General features: G+C 57.1%; 2 protein-coding genes across 3 annotated transcripts; one reads left to right on the forward strand and one right to left on the reverse strand.

The window, feature by feature from the left end:
- Positions 1 to 270: 270 nt before the first annotated feature.
- Positions 271 to 16,235, forward strand: MAP3K10 (mitogen-activated protein kinase kinase kinase 10). Of its 2 annotated transcripts, none has more exons than XM_058280247.2 (10): positions 271 to 1,511; positions 5,296 to 5,476; positions 8,328 to 8,359; positions 8,954 to 9,129; positions 9,667 to 9,913; positions 11,494 to 11,610; positions 13,469 to 13,679; positions 13,774 to 13,886; positions 14,240 to 14,935; positions 15,638 to 16,235. In XM_058280247.2, the coding sequence occupies exons 1-10, from the start codon at positions 827 to 829 to the stop codon at positions 15,958 to 15,960; spliced, it is 2,781 nt and encodes a 926-aa protein (XP_058136230.1). In that variant the 5' UTR covers positions 271 to 826; the 3' UTR covers positions 15,961 to 16,235. The 2 variants fall into 2 exon arrangements, with proteins under 2 accessions (XP_058136230.1, XP_004474083.2); XM_004474026.4 differs by having other exon boundaries at positions 273 to 1,511; positions 8,328 to 8,476.
- A 186-nt stretch (positions 16,236 to 16,421) lies between these two features.
- Positions 16,422 to 19,098, reverse strand: TTC9B (tetratricopeptide repeat domain 9B). Its single transcript, XM_004474028.4, has 3 exons — positions 18,396 to 19,098; positions 17,601 to 17,783; positions 16,422 to 16,634 (listed from the first exon to the last, which is right to left on the reverse strand). The coding sequence occupies exons 1-3, from the start codon at positions 18,808 to 18,810 to the stop codon at positions 16,525 to 16,527; spliced, it is 708 nt and encodes a 235-aa protein (XP_004474085.1). The 5' UTR covers positions 18,811 to 19,098; the 3' UTR covers positions 16,422 to 16,524.
- Between the last annotated feature and the right edge of the window lie 506 nt (positions 19,099 to 19,604).

Here is a 19,604-nt window from a genome sequence, read left to right on the forward strand (position 1 = left end):
CGATGGTATCCCCCTCCTTCTCTCCTCAGGCGCCAGGCCCCTCAGATCCGAAGCCGGGCTTCTCACCCCTGAGGACTCCCCAGGCCCCGCGGGGTCCCCAGTGCGGCCCAGGACCCGCAGTGAGACTCCGGGAGCTCGGGGTCTGGGAGCGGGCCTCGGGGTCTGGGAGCGGGCCTCGGGGCCGCACCGCCAGAGACTACAACTCCCAGGCGGCACCGCGGCGGCGGCGGCGATGACGTCACGCAGGCCCCGCCGGCGGCCCGGGAAGCGGCGCGGGCGGGGCCAGGGGCTGGGGCTGACAGGGAGGCCGGCGCGGAGGATGGGGGCCGCCCGGCCGCCCCTCGAGTGAGGAGGCCGAGGGGCGCGCCACCCCACCCCGGGGCGGGCGCCCCCGGGACCCCGCCGCCCCGCCCTGCCCGGCGGCCGTGACCCGGGATGCGGAGCCGGGGGCCGCCGGTGGAGCTGCGCGGGGTGAGAGGTGCGGGGAAGGGGGCGGCCAGCTTCCTTCGCCCTCGTCCCCCACCGGCGGGCCCCGGCGGAAATTCGGAACCCGTGAGGCCAGGCTCTTAGCACCCTAACATTTGGGGAGGACGGGTGAGCCCACTGCCCCACCCCCACCCGCCCCGCCCGGGCGGCCGAATCAGAGCGGGCGACCCTGCCCTTTTAAAGAGGCCTCTTGCTCCTGCCGCGGGCCCCCAGCCATGGCCCCCAGGAGCCCCCCAGGGCCCACTGGGACTGCCCCCCATCCTGGGTGCCGGGACCCGCCCTCGGCATCCCGGGGGCAGCCTGTGTGAAGCGGCCTCCCGCAGCCCCCGGCCCCTCCCCCATGGAGGAGGAGGAGGGGGGGGCGGCGGGCAAGGAGTGGGGCACGACCCCCGCGGGGCCCGTCTGGACGGCGGTGTTCGACTACGAGGCGGCAGGCGACGAGGAGCTGACCCTGCGGAGGGGAGACCGCGTCCAGGTGCTTTCCCAGGACTGTGCGGTGTCCGGCGACGAGGGCTGGTGGACCGGGCAGCTGCCCAGCGGCCGTGTGGGCGTCTTCCCCAGCAACTACGTGGCCCCCGGGGCTCCCGCCGCACCCGCGGGCCTCCAGCTTCCCCAGGAGATCCCTTTCCACGAGCTGCAGCTGGAGGAGATCATCGGTGTGGGGGGCTTTGGCAAGGTCTATCGGGCCCTGTGGCATGGCGAGGAAGTGGCCGTCAAGGCCGCCCGGCTGGACCCTGAGCGGGACCCGGCAGTGACAGCGGAGCAGGTGCGCCAGGAGGCCCGACTTTTTGGAGCCCTGCAGCACCCCAACATCATTGCCCTTAGGGGCGCCTGCCTCAGCCCACCACACCTCTGCCTGGTCATGGAGTATGCCAGGGGGGGTGCACTGAGCAGGGTGCTGGCCGGTCGCCGGGTGCCCCCTCACGTGCTGGTCAACTGGGCTGTGCAGGTGGCCCGGGGCATGAACTACCTACACAGTGAGGCCCCCGTGCCCATCATCCACCGGGACCTCAAGTCCATCAACAGTAAGTGGTGTACTCCCCCCACAACTTCCTCCCACAGAACTTTGTGAGGCCAAGCAGAGGTGCCAGGAAGCAGGCAAGGGGCACCAGAAGTCCATCTGCCTAGGTCAGGAAGAGGCAGCTGTATACCTTCAGGGTTGGGTGGGGCCGGCCTTGCCCCCTTGAGGGAGGAATAGGAGGCTCAGAGAGTAAAGGACTTACCTGCCTTCCTAGCTTCAGACTCACAGAAGCTCAAGGAACACTGTGACAGGCCTGTGTTCCCTGCCATGAGCAGGACAGATGCTCACCATCCAAGCCATGGTGTCAGAGTCCACCAGGCAGACAAAAAGAACCTAGCATTTCTCAATCTTGGCGTTATTGACATCTTAGGTCAGATAATTCTGTTAGGGCTGTCCTGCGCATTGTAGGTTGTTTAGCAGCATCCTTGGCCTCTACCCCTAGATGTCATTAATATATTCCTCTTCCCCACCCCCGCCTCCCAGTTGTGACAACCAAAAGTGTCTCCAGACATTGCCATATATCCCTAGAAGAAGGGGGAGGGAGCAAAATTGCCCCTAGTTGCCTGGAGTCCTACTAGGCTGCTGAGGCAAACTGGAAAAAATAGGGATGAGGAAAACGATGTGGGAAGGCTTATGTGAAAGCTCCCAGGCTGCCTGGCCTATCACAGACTCTCAAAAGTTGATTGGTTGGTTAAAAGAATAAATGAATAAATGAATGAATGAATGGTGGCAAATGGAAGGGAAGGTTCTCCAGGACCCACATCTAGATCAAGAAGTTTCTCATGGAATCAGCAAGTTTTAACTGAGCATCTATCAGTTTAGTAGGACAGGGACCAAGACAGCCATGGTTTCTGCTCTTATAGTACTCACAAACTAGAAATTTCACCTATTCATTCCACACATATTTCCAGAGTGCCTGCTGTACACCAGATCCTGTCCTGGACCTTAGGGATACAGCAGGGGAAATCCTACCTTCCTGGCTCTCCCATCCTTCCTCTGCTCTATCACACTCCCTTTCATTTCTGTGTTGATTTTTTCATCCTCTCATTAGGTATTTACCAAGCCTGCTCATGTGCTAAGCAAGGGGACTCGAAAATGAACGAGGCCAGCTTGTTGTGTGCCCACCCTCACATAGCTCCCACCCATGCCCAGAAATGTGAGGGGCCCCTTTTGCCCTCAACCCTCACATTTCATCTTTTTCTGAATCCTGTCGATTCTTCATCTTGAAATTTGTTTGAATCCACCCCATTATTTTTTAAAGTTTGCCCAGTGTCACACAAGTGGTAGTCTTGCTCTTTCTGTAAATCCCACCAACACCAAGTGAACTGAACCTCCACCACCCCTACCATTCGTACACTCGCTATCTTGCCAAGTGCCCCCAGTGTGCCAAACCCTGTGCCAGGGCTGGGGGATTGAGCAAGACAGACATGGTCCCTGCCTTCACTGATGCTCGTGATGCTCCAGCTCCTCTGAAAAGCCAGGTAAATGGAAGCAGGACCACCAGGCATGCTCCTCTTGAAAGCTGGAGCCCCTTCTTGGCCCTTCCTCACCCCTGCTGACTCTCAGCCAGCAGGTGAGGTATACAGATCCCCATGTCCCAAGTTTTTCCATAGCCAGTGCCACCTGGACAAAGGGCTTAAGGCCAGGACTTCCTGATGGGGCAAGGACTGCTGCTGCCTGAGACAGCAGGGACGGGGCCTCCACAGCACCGCTTTCCCTACTCATCCCTCCCCAAGGAGCACTTCATCTGATGTTATTCATTCATTGGTTCATTCAACAAATAATTCTTAAGTACATACTACATAAAAGCACTTCTGGGGTTACAGAAGTGAATAAGACAAGATTCCCATCCTTATAGAGCTTAAATTCCAGTGGAGAGAACAAGAGAGAGATTTCAGAGAATATCAAGGGCTCTGATGGAAGTAGAGCAGATCAAGGATAGGGAAGAAGGAGCCTTTTTAGATAGGGTGGTCAGGGAAGGCAACATTCGAGCAGAGGACAAAGAAGATGGAGCCTTACAGAGACCTGGGGGGGAGCGAGAACAGCAAGGACAAAGGTCCTGAGGTGGGAATGGGCCTCCCTTATTGGGAGCACAGCAAGGAGCCCCGCGGAGCAGCAGGAGTAAGGCAGTAGGTAAGATGAGGTCAGAGAAGAAGGCAGGCGCCAGGCCCCATAGGACCTTGAGGGCCATGGTGAGGACTTTGGATATATTTTTTAATGTAGTAGAAGCCACTGGAGGGTTTTAAGATGTGGGAGACATGATCAGATATATATAACGTTAAAGGGTATTGATTTAGACCCAGCCTGGGTCTTGCAGAAAAAAGTGTAAGACCATGGAGTGTTCTCTTTATTACCAAATGGACTTGAAAATAGAATTACCTCATTATTCTTCCTGGAGGAATATCTAGGAATGGTAAAGGGTAGGGTGCAGAAACAAGGCATGATGATGGAGACAGTACACACTAATTATAATAGCTTACGTGTTTATAGAACCTACCATAGGAAATAAATCTCTACCACAACCCTACAAGGTAAATACTAGTATCCCCATTTAAGAGAGGAAAAAACTTTTGTTGAGAAAGAGAAAATAGACTATACAAGGTTATACAGCTATTATGTGGCAGCTTTGAGATTCAAACCCAGGAAATTTTCTATGTACTTTAGGGCCTCTGTTTGACAGAAGGTAGTGGGATATCATAGCAGTTAAGAGATTGGGCTCTGATGACCGAACATTCAAGTCTTTGTCCCACCATTTTCTAGCTGTGTATTCTTGGTCAAGTAACCTCATCTCTCTGAGCCTCAACTTACATGTCAACGAAATGGGCAGCTTGTGAGTTAATTCATGTAAAGGGCTTAACATTGTACCTGGCTTATAATACGCCCCTGATAAACATTAATTATGATATTTATTGTTAATAACCATAGGCAACAGGTAAGCTAGAAGCATTCAGTATGTTTAGGGGATGTATCAGTCAGGTTTTGTCACAATAATGCTGTGTAACCAACCACCCCCAAAAACTCAGTGGCTTAAAACACAATCTTTGTTATTGCTCATACATTTGTAGGCCAGCTGGGGGATAAACTGACTTAGACCAGGCTCCGCTGGGGAGGCTCTGCTCCAAGTATCCCATCTTCCTTGGACCAGCAGGCTGGCTAAGGCATGTTCCCCCAATGATGGCAGAAGCACAAGAGGGCACACAAACAATGTGAGGCCTCTTGAGGACTGGACTTGGAATGGGTATACTGCACTTCCACCTCATTCTATTGGCCGATCAAGTCACACAGCCAACCCAAAGATGGGATGGGGAAATATATTCTGCCTTTCCAATGGGAAGAAGTGCAAAGTCACCTGGCAAAGAAAGTGGATACAGGAAGGAGGAAAGAATTGAAGCTATTAATGCAGTCTAGTGGGAGTATCGCAGACAAAAGGCCAAACAGGCCGACCCTCCTGCTCCTGATTTGCAGTTCCCACCTTGGAGGTGGTCAGGAATTCGAGGCCTGGAACCAAGGAGGACCAAGGCCTTGGCCAGGGACCTTTCATCGAGCTCACCAGAGCTCAAGCTGGAATCAAGAGGGTGGGGAACCCAGCAGAAGCTCCCTACCCCCTCCTAAGAGCCTGGGGCAGGGATTAGACCCCCACAGAAGGGCTCAGAGTAGGTTCCAGGCCAGGAAAGGCGCTGATAAAGAGTGGGGCAGCCCGGGGAAGGGAAGAGAACAAGGGGGAGAGTCCCGCCGCAGCAGGCTGCAGCCGCAGGTCCGGGGTGACCCACCTTTCTTCCTGCCCGCAGTCCTCATCCTGGAGGCCATTGAGAACCACAACCTCGCAGACACGGTGCTCAAGATCACGGACTTCGGCCTCGCCCGCGAGTGGTACAAGACCACCAAAATGAGCGCCGCGGGCACTTACGCCTGGATGGCTCCGGAGGTTATCCGTCTCTCCCTCTTCTCCAAAAGCAGTGATGTCTGGAGGTGCTGAGCGGCGGGACTGGGAAGGCTTCCTGGAGGCAGGGGGGTGCTGAGGGTAGTTTGGGAGGAACGAATCCTGGTCACCTGGCAGAGGGGCCTGCTGACAAGGGCAGCCACCAGACAAGGGCCAAGGCTGTTACCTCTCTGCTAGTGGTAGGGGCAAATGAGGAGTAACTGGGAATGGAATTAAAAATTTCAAAGATGTAGGTTTAGAACATGAGCACTAAAAGGCGCTTCAGACACCATCCAGTAGAATGCCCCCATTTGTCAAACCAGGAAACTGAGACTTCTGGAGGCAGTCATTCACTCATTCATCCATCCGTCCGTCCATCCAACGTTGTTGGGCTCTAGGCATACAGCAGTGAACAGAAGTAGACATGTTTCCTGCCCTTGGGGATACTAAATAAATACACAAGAAGGTAAATAACAGCTTTTTTTAAGTTAAGAAAATTGTAAAGTAGTTTTTTTAAAAGATAGTAAATACACGAGAAAAAGTATTACATAGCTTAAAGAGCCAGAAGGTTGATAGAAAGGGACGTAGAGGGCTCCTTTGGGTTGGATGATTAAAAAAGGCTTATGTAAGACGTGATACTGTCTCTGAATTCTGAGTGACAAGGCGTCAGCCATGCAACGTTTGGGAAGAGAACTTCCCAGGCAGAGGGGACATCTACTGCAAAAACCCTGAGGTCAGAGTGGGACTGGTGTGTTCAAGAAACAGGAGGCCTGAGAGGCAGGAGCAGAGCAGGCAAGGAGAAGAGTGGGAGGAAATGATGTAGGAGAGAGACCCGGAGAGCCCTGTGATGAGGAACAGGACTTTGGGTTTTATTACAAGTGCCCTGGTAAGCCATAAAAGGCATTTCTGAATGGCATGATCTGGTTTAGCATTTTAAAAGCTCCCTTGAGTGGAGAATGGATTGTCAGGGACAGGAGTGGAGGCGGGAGGCCAAAGAAGAGGCTGTTGTAGTCACCAGTAAGTTGGTGGTGAGGGAAACTGCAGCCCAGGGCCTTCTGCTTAGCTGGAGCCAAACCCAGGTCGCCCCACTTACTGTTCCTGTCAATTCCCAGCCAAGGCTCCAGATGGGCCACGTGTCAAATTAATGAGTTTTGGGCAGAGACAAATCAGACAGGAAGTCTCAGACTCAGCCTAGAACAGAGCAGCCCTTCGGGAGAAGTTCTGGCTGACTTTCCATCAAAGTGTTCATTTATGGCACAAAACAGTTAGTGGAGGTGTATTTCTACTGCAAGGAATAGGAAACCTAAAATGAAAACAAGACTACAATTTTTCCTTTCTCTTGTAAAGCCCAGGACAGGGATTCATGCTCTTTCTATGTCAGGGTTCCTTCATGGAAGTATTACTGACATTTAAGCAGGATAATTCTTCCATGCGTGGTACTTTACTGTGCTTTTCAAGATCCTAAGTATCCATGGCTCCCAGCCACCAAACATCACCAGTCATTGTGATAATCAAAATGTACCCACAGGCTTCCAGGTATATGGGAGAGGTTGGGGGATATGTCCTCTCCAGTTGAAAACCATTGTTATTTTCTTCCTCCTTGTATGGCTTCCATTCCCAAGTTTTCTTCCTGATACAAAATGGCTGCTTGAGCTCCAGCTTTTAGGTACACATTCCAATCAGTAGGAAAGAAAAAGAAGAAAAGGGCATGCTCCTTAAGGACTGCACATCCTCATTGGCCACACCTAGTTGTAAAGGAGGATGGAAAATTATTTCAGGCAGCATATGCCCAGCTCAGATTCACCAGTGCTGTTGCTGAGAGAGGAGAAAATGTCAACTGCATGAGGCAGAGATTGTGTCTGTCTTGTTCACTGCTGTACTTCCAGTGCCTAGAACAATGCCCGGCACACAGTAGGTGCTTTTAAGTATATGTTGAATTGTTGAATGAATTAATTAATATGAATGAATGAATGAGTAGATGTTGGAAGAGAAAGGGGATCTACTACATGGTAGGCATTGCATGAAATGGTGAACAGGATCGTTTCCCGGGAAAGATGGACGCCAGGTGATTGTTACCCGTGATGCATGCTCTGGTATTGTGCGGCCATCAAAGGCACAGTCATGGGTGTCAGGCAGACTGGAGTTTGAGTGTGGCCTTGTCACTAGCTGTTTGACCTGGGGCAAGCAGCTTGACCTCCCTGAGCCTGCTCCTGCTCATCAGGTAAATGGGGTTCATACCAAAGCCTTCTACCTTATGGGGCTGTTGTGAGGATTACTGAGGGTGTTAGCGCCTGGCCTGGAGTGAGTGCTTTATAAATGTTACGTGTCTGTAGAAGTAAGTGTCACAGGTTCTGTGGGAACACAGTGGAAGGGCCTTAAATCCAGCTTTGGAGGCTGTGGAATCAAGGAAGGCTTCCTAGCAGGGGGAGTCACCTACATTAAGACTTGAAGGACATTTTAAATGATTACCCAAAGGAGAGTGTTCTAGACAAAAGGAACAGAGGTACAAAGGCCAGAGGTTAGAAAACAGGGCTTGTTCCACTCCAGTGTGGCTGCAAGATGAAGCTGGCGTTGGTCTGGGACCAGGAAAGTTGTAGGGGTCATCAAAGGTCAGGGCTTTGGGTGTCATACAAAGGAGGGTGGATTTGCCCAGGAGGCTCGGGCTCCACTGAAGATATTGGGCAGGGGTGAGGGAAAGGCGGCAGAACCAAGGAGAGATGCCAGAGAACCAGCCCTGCCCCACTGGTGGGAGAAGAAGCCAGTGGAGGTCAGATCTGCTCCTTGTGGCCTCGTCTGCCAGGGGTGGATGGTGGGGGGGCTGCCATGGGAATAGGGACAGGACCGAAGTATAATGAGGATTGCGGTTGGGCTGTGGTATCACCCCTTCCTCTCCACCTGCAGCTTCGGGGTGCTGCTCTGGGAGCTGCTGACGGGTGAGGTCCCCTACCGTGAAATCGACGCCTTGGCTGTGGCATATGGCGTGGCTATGAACAAGCTGACGCTGCCCATCCCCTCCACGTGCCCCGAGCCCTTTGCCCGCCTACTGGAGGGTGAGCCAGGGCCCTGTGGAGGGGGTAGGCTCAGCTTGTAGGGCCAGGGACCCTTGGGCCCAACCTCTCACCTTCCCACCCATCCATAGCAGTGGGCCCAGAGGTGAGGGAGCAGGCACTGGAGCCATGAACAGTCTTCTCCACAATTGGCTCCGTGGCCCCAGATCCTTGTTCTGGCCAGGCCCAGAGCTCTTGACAGCAACTGGGCAGGATCCATTAGCCTGGGGTTCCTCCCTGACCCATGCTTTTACCACCAGCCCCTCCTTAGGGGAGCAGGTCTCTGGGTTTCTCTCCACTGAGTGAAATAATATTGCCAGGAGCTTGCCTTTGAATTCTTCCCCCCTCCCCCCAACTCCATGGAGGCTGTTGGCCCACTGTCCCCTTCAGTCCTGCCTTCCACTGATTCCCAGATTCTCCAGAGTCTGGCCACTGACACCCCCACCCCCCACCACTGTTCCCCTCCCCATGCCACCCCAGAATGCTGGGACCCAGACCCCCACGGGCGGCCAGATTTCAGCAGCATCTTGAAGCGGCTTGAAGTCATCGAACAGTCAGCTCTGTTCCAAATGCCGCTGGAGTCCTTCCACTCGCTGCAGGAAGACTGGAAGCTGGAAATTCAGCACATGTTTGATGACCTCCGGACCAAGGAGAAGGTGGGAGCAGGAAGCAGTGTGGGAGGGGTGGAGCAGGAACCCTGGGTTCTGATGCCCTGGGCAGGTCAGAGGCCCTTCCCCTGAGCCCCAGCTCTAGGTCCATTCAGGGCCAAGGGAGTCTTTTTTGCACATTAAGAAAAGAGCTTCCAGTGGTGGATTAATAAGAAAAAGGCACCTGTAGTAAAGTACCTACAGGTGATACCACATGAGGTCTGGGATCAGCTTTAAAATACTACAGCAAAAATGAAACCAGATTCACAAAGTCTAGGTAATTGTTGAAGTTGGATTATGTGGGGCTTCACTCTCTGTGTTTGTGGATGTTTGAAGTTTTCCAAAATGAAGAGTTAAAAAATGAAAAAAGAGGAAACAAGAAAGAAGAAAAGGTACTCTTTTCTTTGGGCTAGATAACCCCTGCTCTGGCACCCAACTCACCCCGTAGTGGGGTGCCCTTGTGTAGGGCACCAGCCAGACCCAGCTGCCCCGGGTCTGTCCCCAGGGGCCAGAGTGGCCAGACGACTCACCACATCTCCTCCCCAGGAGCTCCGGAGCCGGGAGGAGGAGCTGCTGCGGGCGGCCCAGGAGCAGCGCTTCCAGGAGGAGCAGCTGCGGCGGCGGGAGCAGGAGCTGGCAGAGCGTGAGATGGACATCGTGGAGCGTGAGCTGCACCTGCTTATGTGCCAGCTGAGCCAGGAGAAGCCCAGGGTCCGCAAGCGCAAGGGCAACTTCAAGCGTAACCGCCTGCTCAAGCTGCGGGAAGGTGGCAGCCACATCAGCCTGCCCTCTGGTACCCGCCCGTGTCTCTTGCGCATCTTCCAGGGGGCTGCTGGGAGCATCCCCAGCTCTGGGTTTCTCTTTGTTATTCATTCATGCATTCATTTTTATTCTTTATTTTCCTTCATTTTTACATTTATTATTGCTAAATATATTGTAGATATATAAAATGATCAAAAAATGTGCAGCCTCATGGATTATTATAGTCACCCCCCCATGAGAGCAAAAAGAACCTGGCAGCTACCCCAGATGCCCTCTACAAGCCCCCTCCCAAACACAGCCCCCTATGGCCACCCCCTAGGAGTAATCACCTCCTTGACTCTTAGAATCACTTATTTACTCTTCATTCTTGTTATGTTACCCAATTATTTTTTTAATATGTCTTAAAAGTCCTTTTAATCTGTCTCCTTTTTACCGTTTGCCAATAATTTGTTGAGGAATAGCCTTGTTTGTTCTGTAGAATTTCCTGCAGTCAGGATTTTGTGGCTTGGATCCCCATGGTCCCATTTAACATGTTTCGCTGTCCCCTGGACTTCCTATATTTTAGTATTAGGTTAAACCTTATGAAAGTGCTGATACTTGACATTTGGGGCCTAAAAAACAGTCGTTTCGCATGGACCAACCTGATAGTTGGATCTCAAGGTTTAGTCAGGTTCCAGCCCAGGTTTCACTTCTTTGTGTGTGTGGAAAGACCGCTTCTCAGGTGGTGGTTTCACCCGTCAGCAGGCACATATATTGGGTTGTTGCTCTCTTCGTGGTGTTACAAACCATCCATCCTTAATGCCTAGCAGCAGTGTCCCATAGAGAGATAATGCAAGCCACACGTGTACTTTTAAATATTCTAGTAGCATTTAAAAAGCCAAAAAGAAATGGGTGAAATTAATTTTAGTAACATTTTCTATCTAACCCAGTATATCTAAAAAATTATGGTTTCACATGTAATCCATACAAAAAACCATTAACAAGAGATTTCTCCTTCTTGTCTCACTAAATCTTTGAAATCCAATGTGTATTTTATATTTAGAACACATCTCAATCTGGATGCTAAATTTTCATTAAAAATGTGTGATCTGTATTTAAATTTCATAACATTTATAGTAGAAAAGGTAGATTCAGATACCCACGTTCCAAACATTCTTAAATGTTTGCACTAATCAAATTGAGCATCAGTTTCTTATTTGTTTGTATTTTTAACTAAATTAATTACAGTTAAATAAGGTTTAAAATCCAGTCCTCAGTTGCACCAGCCACATTTCAAGTGTTCGAGGGCCACGCGAGCACCATATGGGACACTGGCCCTAGGTCCTCAGGCTGTTAGTGCAGCAGCGCTCCAACGTGCGTGTGCAGCCCTGGCGCCGGGAGCCTTGGGAAAGCGCACAGGTGCTGACTCAGGCGGGCCCGGGGCCTTGCGTGTCCCACGGGCTTCCAGCTAATGCCGCTGCTGCTGGTTTGGGGCCTGCGCTGTGAGAACGACACCCTGCGGGGAACACGGCACAGGGGCATCCCCCTTCTGGTACTCCTTCTGCAAAGGGACCCATCTCTGGTGACCTCATGGAACAGTTTGCTTACGAAAATCTCCCTTCCTTTCTGCAGGCTTTGAGCATAAGATCACAGTCCAGGCCTCTCCAACTCTGGACAAGCGGAAAGGATCCGACGGGGCCAGCCCCCCCGCAAGCCCCAGCATCATCCCCCGGCTGAGGGCCATTCGCCGTGAGTAGCTCCCACGCCCCTGCCAGTCGTCACCAGACTTCCCTGAGCACATACCTCGCTCCAAGCCAGGGTTCAGTAGGGGACAAAACAGGCCGAGTCCCTTTCTTTGTTCTCACCCCGGGAAACAGACAGTAAACACGGAAACAAGTCAGGAAGCAGCATTCTTCCCAGTAGCAAGAAGCTCCATGAAGGAAATGAGGGAAGGGAATGAGAGAGAAGGGTTGCGTTTTAGATCAGGGGGACCCTCAGAGGAGGTGAGGCTTGAGCAGGGGCCTGCGTGGCAAGAAGGAGCGAGGCTTGCTGAGAGCTGAGGGAAGAGTGTGGATGGCAGCAGGAACTGCAGGCAAAGGCCCCGAGGGGTCAAGCGGACACGTTTCTCAGCCAGGAAGGCCAGTTTGGCTGGAGGACAGTGAACAAGGAGAGCACTAGGTACGGGGTCAGATCACACAAGGCCCTCTAAGCCAGGGTGGGGAATATGGGTTTTATTTTAAATGCAATGGGCAATCCCTAGAGGGCCGTGAGCAAGGCAGGGTGAAATCAAATGAAACTTTTCCCTCTGGCTACAGTGAGGAGTATGGATTTTAAGAGGACAGGAGGAGTGGCGGGGGGACCAGTGAGATGATGGCGGCAGGCCAGAGTGGGAGCCTTGGAGGGGAGAGAGGGTCTCAGATGGGGACCATGTGGCCAAAGCCAAGCCATCCGGGTTTGGTGGTGGATAGAAGGATGCCAGGCTGACTCGAGGCCCTGCTGCCCCATCAGGCAGCCCTGGCCTTGCCCACCCCAACCCCACTCCCTTCTGGGCACCTGCCTTGTTCCAGGCCCAGGAGCTCAGACTAGTGGAGGACTGAGACAAATAAGAACCTTACAGTGTGGTAAATACTATCATCAGAGGATGTCCCACCTGTGGTTGGAACAGAGAAGCGAGAGTGACCTACTTTCCAGGGAGCTGACTCTTCCAGGCCTGGAGGCTTGATGGACAGGCAGTCAACCTGGCTGGGAAAGGGACTGAGGGGAGGGAATTCCCTGCGAAGGGACAGCCTGGGCAAAGACTTGGCGGCGTCACTGCACCTACCTAGGGACGGGTAGACACACGTCTCAACCACAGCTTCCATCTTTGCCAGCAGTGCCTCTGCTCCATTTCCTCCTGCCTCCCCTCCTGCCCCCTCCCCTCCCCTCCCCCTCTCTCCTCCTACCCTCTCCCCCCTCTGCCTGCTCCCTCCCTCAGCCCTAGCCACACTGGCCACCTGGCCATTCTGTGACCACTGCAGGCAAGTCCCCATGCCTGGAACGCTCTTCCCGCTCACATCTCCTTCACTTACTCCTTCATGCCCTTCAAGTTTACACTCAAATACCTCCTCAAATATGACTGCCCAGGCCCCTGACCTGCCTTTATATTTCCCACAGCACTTGTCACCTTCTAACCTCCTAGAGGTATTACTTATCTGTTGTGATTATTGTTCACTATCTGTCTGTGTTTCTGAAATGTAAGCTCCATGAGGGCAGGGGTTTGTGTCTGTTCTGCTCCCTGCTCTCTGCTCAGCCCCCACCACAGTGCTTGTGCATAGTAGGTGCTCAGTAAACATGTGATGCATGAAGGGACAAAGGGCTAGGCAGTGAGGAGGGGAGGCTGAGGTAGTAGGCAGGAAAGAGCCTCCAAAGCCAGGCTAAGGAGCCAGACTTTTTGTCCTGTGCTAGGCTGGGGAGCCACAGAAGGCTTCATGGCAGGGAAGGGTCATGCCTAGAGTTAAAAAGATCCCCAACTCCCAGGTGGGTTCTGGGGTCGGGAGGGTGGAAGCTGGGAACTGAATGGGGGCAGACTGTCCAAGACCCAGTAACCAAGTGGCCTTTCTCGGCCCAGTGACTCCCATGGATGGTGGTGGTGGCAGCGGTGGCGGCGGCGGCGGCAGCAGCGGCGGCAGCGGCAACAGCAGTGGGGGCAGTGGGAGCAGTGGGACATGGGGCCGCAGCGGGCCCCCAAAGAAGGAAGAACTGGTTGGGGGCAAGAAGAAGGGCCGGACGTGGGGGCCCAGCTCCACTCTGCAGAAGGAGCGGGCTGGAGGAGAGGAGAGGTACTGGCACTGCCGTGCCCAGCGGGCGCACCCGACACCCCGCCTCGGCAGCCACAGGGCTGACTCCCGCCCCCATCTCTCGGTGCCCCTGCAGGCTGAAGGGCCTGGGGGAAGGAAGCAAACAGTGGTCATCAAGCGCCCCCAACCTGGGCAAATCCCCCAAACACACTCCCATCGCCCCTGGCTTCGCCAGCCTCAATGAGATGGGTAAGGGGTGAGGGTGCCTGTCAACGGGAGAGGGGGGACACTCCCTAGCCAGAAGGAAGCATAGCCCAGGGCAGAAGTGGGGAGCATTCCCTGGGCCCGCGGGTAGGAGGCACTCCTGAAAAGGGGGCGCCTGCCATTCCCTGGGCTGTGGGGGTCATTCCCGGAGGCAAGGGGGAGCCTCCCTTTTCCGAGGCTTCTGGGGGAGGAAGATTCAAGAATGATGCCCACCGGGACAGGACATGGTGGTCTCCCCGTGGGCGGGCTCATGGGGGGCATTCCCTTGCCACCAAGGCCGGGGACCGCGCGGCCAGGGACCAGCCCCGGCGCCGAGCCACCCCCTCTCCCGGTTGCAGAGGAGTTCGCCGAGGTGGACGGCGGCGGCAGCGTGCCCGCGTCCCCGCACAGCACCCCGTCCTACCTCAACGTGCCGCTGCCCGCGCAGCCCTCCCCGGGGGCGCGCGCGCCGTGGGAGCCGGCGGCGGCCGCGCCCCCCGCGCGCTCGGGGCCCGGCGCCCGGCGGCGCTGCGAGCTGGCCCTGCTGGGCTGCGCCACGCTGCTGGGCGCCGTGGGCCTGGGCGCCGACGTGGCCGAGGCGCGCGCGGCCGACGGCGAGGAGCAGCGGCGCTGGCTCGACGGCCTCTTCTTCAGCCGCGCCGGCCGCCTCCCGCGCGGCCTCAGCCCGCCCGGGCGCCCCCCGGGCCGCCGCGACGACTCGGCCCCCGGCCCGGGGCTGGCACCCTCGGCCACGCTCGTGTCGCTGTCGTCCGTGTCCGACTGCAACTCCACGCGTTCGCTCCTGCGCTCGGACAGCGACGAGGCCGCGCCGGCCGCGCCCTCCCCGCCGCCCTCGCCGCCCGCGCTCGTGCCCTCGCCCAGCGCCAACCCCCTGGTGGACCTGGAGCTGGAGAGCTTCAAGAAGGACCCCCGCCAGTCGCTCACGCCCACCCACGTCACGGCCGCGCGCGCCGTGAGCCGCGGACACCGGCGGACGCCGTCGGACGGGGCGCTGGGACCGCGGGGGGCGCCGGGGGCCGCGGGCCACGGCCCTGGTGAGTGAGGGCCCCACCCCCGGCTTGCGAGGACGGCCCTTCCCCAATGCCGCGACTCCTGCTTGGCATGGGGGGGGGCGGGGTCTGTGTGTCTCCTTTCCCGGCTGGGGGCTTTGAGGCCTGGGGGAACTGAGACACCCCGTGAAGCAGGGCTCACAGGCTGTAAAGCCTCCAGGAGCAGGTGCCAGGAACGGGGCAGGGATGACCCCTAGGCCGGGCTCTTAGACTCGACAGTCACCAGCAAGGAAGGCCAGGGTTGGTGGCAAGGGCCGGCGTTTATCAGGTCCGCCGACCCAGCAGGGTGCTGGTGCTTTAGGCGGGAGATGATCCCACTTGGTCATCACCTGTGATGGCTCCCTCAGAGATGGTGCCTGGCCGAAGGGCCCCAGGCAGATCTGGGTGAACCACCCAGTGAAAGGCTGTGGGAAGGGATGATGGCACCTGGGACACAGGACCCGAAAGGGTGAGCTATTTGCCCCGAGTTGCACCCAGACACGGGAGCAGTTGGGAATGGTGGGAGCATAGCAGTCGGCCCAGGTGCTGCTCGGCTGCAGATGGCTGTCACCTCGCTGGAAAGTGGGTCCAGCAAAGTCAGCAGGTTTTTTCCAGAGAAGTCAGAAACTCTGGTTTTTGTGTGTAGGCGCCTGACTTTTAAATACCACCCTCCACCGCAGCCCACTCACCTCCCGATTCTCTTTCCAGGCCCTCGAGAGCCCCCGGACTTCCCCCGCCTGCCTGACCCCCAGGCCCTGTTCCCAGCCCGCCGCCGGCCCCCCGAGTTCTCTGGCCGTCCCACCACCCTGACCTTCACTCCGCGACCTCGGCCGGCTGCCAGCCGCCCCCGCCTGGACCCCTGGAAGCTGGTCTCCTTCAGCCGGACACTCAGCATCTCGCCTCCCAGCAGGCCGGGCACTCCGGAGAGCCCCGGGCCCCCCGGCATGCAGCCCACGCTGCTCGACATGGACATGGAGGGGCAGAGCCAGGACAGCACGGTGCCCCTGTGCGAAACCCATGGCTCCCCCTGAGCCTGCCCGCCTCCGCCCGCCTGGGCAGCCACGAATGTAGCGCCCCAGCCCTCCCCCAGCCTGCCGAGCCACGAGGCGGGGAGGCCCTGGGCAGGGTACTCGCTCTATTTATTGGGGAAGGGGGGAGGGAGGCCACTTAAGTTATTCCTTTGTACCCCAGGGGGTGGGGCCCTGTCCCCACCCTGCGGTGGGGGGGAGGGTGAGCAGGGATACTCAGGGACAGGGCATCATGGGGGATTTGGCACAAAATTACAGCATTAAAGGTGACCCCTGCCCCCTACTGTGCTTGGCAGTGTCTCTGTCCCCAGCTCAGGGCTTATTGCTGGGTCATCGCCGGGGAGGGGGATGCTCCCACCCCACGCTTCTTTCCTGGACCTCTCGGTTTCTAAGGTCCAGGGGTGAGACCCAGTGTCATGCCCCCCCCATTGTTCCCACAAGAACACCACACAGAGAGGCCACAGTCACCAGTGACAATTGCTTTACCATAGAACACATGAGTCAGGGGGGCCGTTTCATGACAAAGTGGGAGGGAGTAGGGGTAAGGACAGTTGCCCTAGTGTGGCCTTAGCCAATCACATCCCGAGGCCGGGCCCCTGCCCCACTGTCTTCCCGCTGGAGGCTGCAACGGTTCATCTTCAGCTGAGTCAGCTGGATGTAGCGAAGGACATTGGTGTCTGCAGGGGAGGTGGGCGGGGCATTATCTGGGTGTTCTGGGACGGCAGGTGACATCTGCACCACCTCGGCTCACATGCCACTGTCCCCAGACTTGAGTGGCTCCCCGGAGGTGGATGGCCATCCATCCCCTTTTTGTCCCATACCCAATATGCCTGGCAGAGCCGAGCTGGCCAGAACCCCACTCCAGAAGCCCCGCGCCATGAGCAGAGTGGGGACAGCGCCTGCTTCCAGGCCTTTGCGCTTGCTCTGCCCTCTGTCTCTTCTCAGAGCTGCCTGCCCCTCTCCTACTCATCCTCCAGTGACATCTGCAAGAAGTCTCTTCTCCAAATCCCTGAGCCAGATGAGCCCTGTTCTTCCTCCCCCAGCCCTGTGGCAGGCACCTGGTGGGATCCCTCTTCATTTGCTCGAAATACAGAACATTATTGTGTCTGTCTGTGCACGCATGTGCGCGCACACAAGCCCTCCGATCTCCCAGAGGTCCTCTCCAGCTCCGCCACCACACCTCCCAGATTCCTGGCAGGGCCTCCCCTGGGCTCTGCCACCCAAGTACACAAGTGTAGGATGGGTGTGCGGGTGAACAGGTGAAAGAAAAGGGGAGTGCGGGTGGGTGACGGAACAGATGAGTGTGTGGAGGGGAGTGCTAACGGAGCGGGGGACAGGTGCGCAGATGGGTGGCCGGCTGGGGAGGTGAATGGCAGGCATCATGGATCGCTCCAAGACGGAATCCCTGCGAGGTGGCTGGGAAAATGGCACGGAATGAGGAGCGACTGGATGGCCAAATGGCCCGTGCGGGGACGGGTGAATGAATGACGAGTGACTGGGTGGAGAGGAGAGTAGGCGGATGGAGAGGTGGATGTATGGCGTTCCCCGGAAGCAGCTCTGCGAGAGGAGGGCTCTGCCGCCCTGCTTCGGTTCTCTCTGCTCTGGCCCCTTTCCCCGCCCCCGGGCCCAGCCCCGCCCCTCACCTGTGGGCTCACGGCTGCGGGCCTCCTGCAGGTAGCGCAGCGCGCGTGCGTAGTCGCCCAGGTGGTAGAAGGCGATGCCGGCGCGGTAGGTGGCCTTGAAGTTGCCCTGCTGCTTCTCCAGCACCTTGAGACAGTACTCGCGCACGCGCTCATAGTTCACCAGCTCCGACTGCAGCAGGCAAGCTGCGGGGGCGCCGGGGCCGGTACTCTCAGAGTCTACTGACGCCCCCAGACCCCACCTGACCTCCGCCAGCCTGGCTGCGCGTCTGCTGGGAACCCCCACCCTTCCCCAAGCCCGAGCCTTGCCCGAGGGCTTGCTCGGACCTCCAGGGGGCGCCCATCTACTAACCAATCAGAATAGACTCAATCTGCGCGGCCGCCAGAGGGCGCCAAAGACACAGGCAAGGGAGACGGGGCGATTCCTCGGCGGTTTCAGGAGGGGGAAGTATTACGGGTAATTGCAGAGGTGAGGGACGCGGCCTTGAGTGGCTCACCCAGGGTAGGCTTTTCTCACCTTGGGCTCCCCGTGGCACGGGGAGGAAAGAGTGACTCAGGAGACCGAGCCCAAAGCCCATTTCCTGAACCCCAGCCGCCTCCATCCAGAGACCCTCATGTGCTCCCCTGCACACCCAACCCCTCTCCCTGATAAGTCCTCAGGTCTCCCCGCCCCCACGTCCGCCCCCCAGGCCGCAGCCCTCGCCCCTCCAAGCTGCAGACCCTTCCAAGTCCTCACGGCTGCCGCTAGCTCCCCTCCCCTCACGCGCGCCCCTCTGCGCCCCCTCGACGGCCCCGTACCCGTCAGCGAGTCGTAGCACTCCACCTCCGTGCTCTCCACCAGGCGCCGCTGCTCCTCGCTGAGGCGGGCGGGCCCCGGGCTGGCGGCGGGCCCGGGGGCGGGGGCGGGCAGGCCGCCAGGGCGGGCCCCCTGCGCCGCCTTCAGCTGCAGCAGTGCCCGGTGGTACTTGCCGATGGCTTCCCGGAACTTCTTCTCCCGGTAGCAGCGCTGGCCCTCCGCCTTGAACGCCACGGCGGCCCGTAGGCTGCTGTCGAGCGCAGCGGCCAGACCCCCCGACGGCTCCGGGGCAGGGCCGGGCCGCGCCGAGCCATGGTGGGGGCCCGGGCCCGGCGGGGAGAGGGCGGGAGGCGGGCGCGGCGGAGGCTCCGGGGCCGCGCTGAGCATCAGCACCGGGGACAGCGCGCCGCGCTGCATTGTGGGAAACTCCCGTGGCCGCCGCTGCAGCTACCGCATCGCCCCCCACGGGGCCGGTCCCCACCCTTTCTCCGCCCCCGCACCTCCGGCAGCCGACTCCGGCTGCCCCCTAGGGGTCTACAGAAACCCCTCAAGACTTTCCCCCTCTCTCCTTCGATCCTACTTCTCCAGCCGGCCTCTCCCTTCTTCCCACTCCCCTTACCGTCTCGATCCTCCTGCCTGCTCTCCGCCCCCATGCCCAAATCTGAAGCTTTTTTAGAAGAAATGGACGTGTCTGGGGGAAAAAAGAGCAGGAAGATATCAACCCCGGGGAAAGCTGGTTTTCTGCCCACTAACCATTTGGCATTTTGGATATGAGCACAGGATATAGACTCAAGCTGCCAAAATTCAAATCCTTGTTTATTTTCTCACGAGTTGTATGACTTGGACAAGTCATTTAGGTTACCTGGAACTCTGTATCCTTATCCGTATCATGGGACAATATACACCTTGGAGGTCATTCGTTTATGGGACAAATATTCCCTGATAGCTTTTCCGTGCCCGGCTCTGTGCTGGGTGGTGCTGGGACATGGCAGACCCTGCGTGAACTTCAGGTCAGGCCCTCCCTGGGCTCCCAGGTCAGTGGCGGAGACAGACCAGCCACCAGGCAGTGACAGCCCAGAATGGTCAAGAGAAGCAGAGGCAGAGAGGTTGGAGCTAGGACCCAGGAGGTGCAACAGGCTGTGAGCCCAGAGGAGGTACCTGCGCTAGGCCGCCTGTGTGAAGGCTTCCTGGAGGAGGGAATAACTCATGAC

Source organism: Dasypus novemcinctus, chromosome 18 (genome assembly GCF_030445035.2).
Source record: "Dasypus novemcinctus isolate mDasNov1 chromosome 18, mDasNov1.1.hap2, whole genome shotgun sequence".
NCBI lineage: Eukaryota > Metazoa > Chordata > Mammalia > Cingulata > Dasypodidae > Dasypus > Dasypus novemcinctus.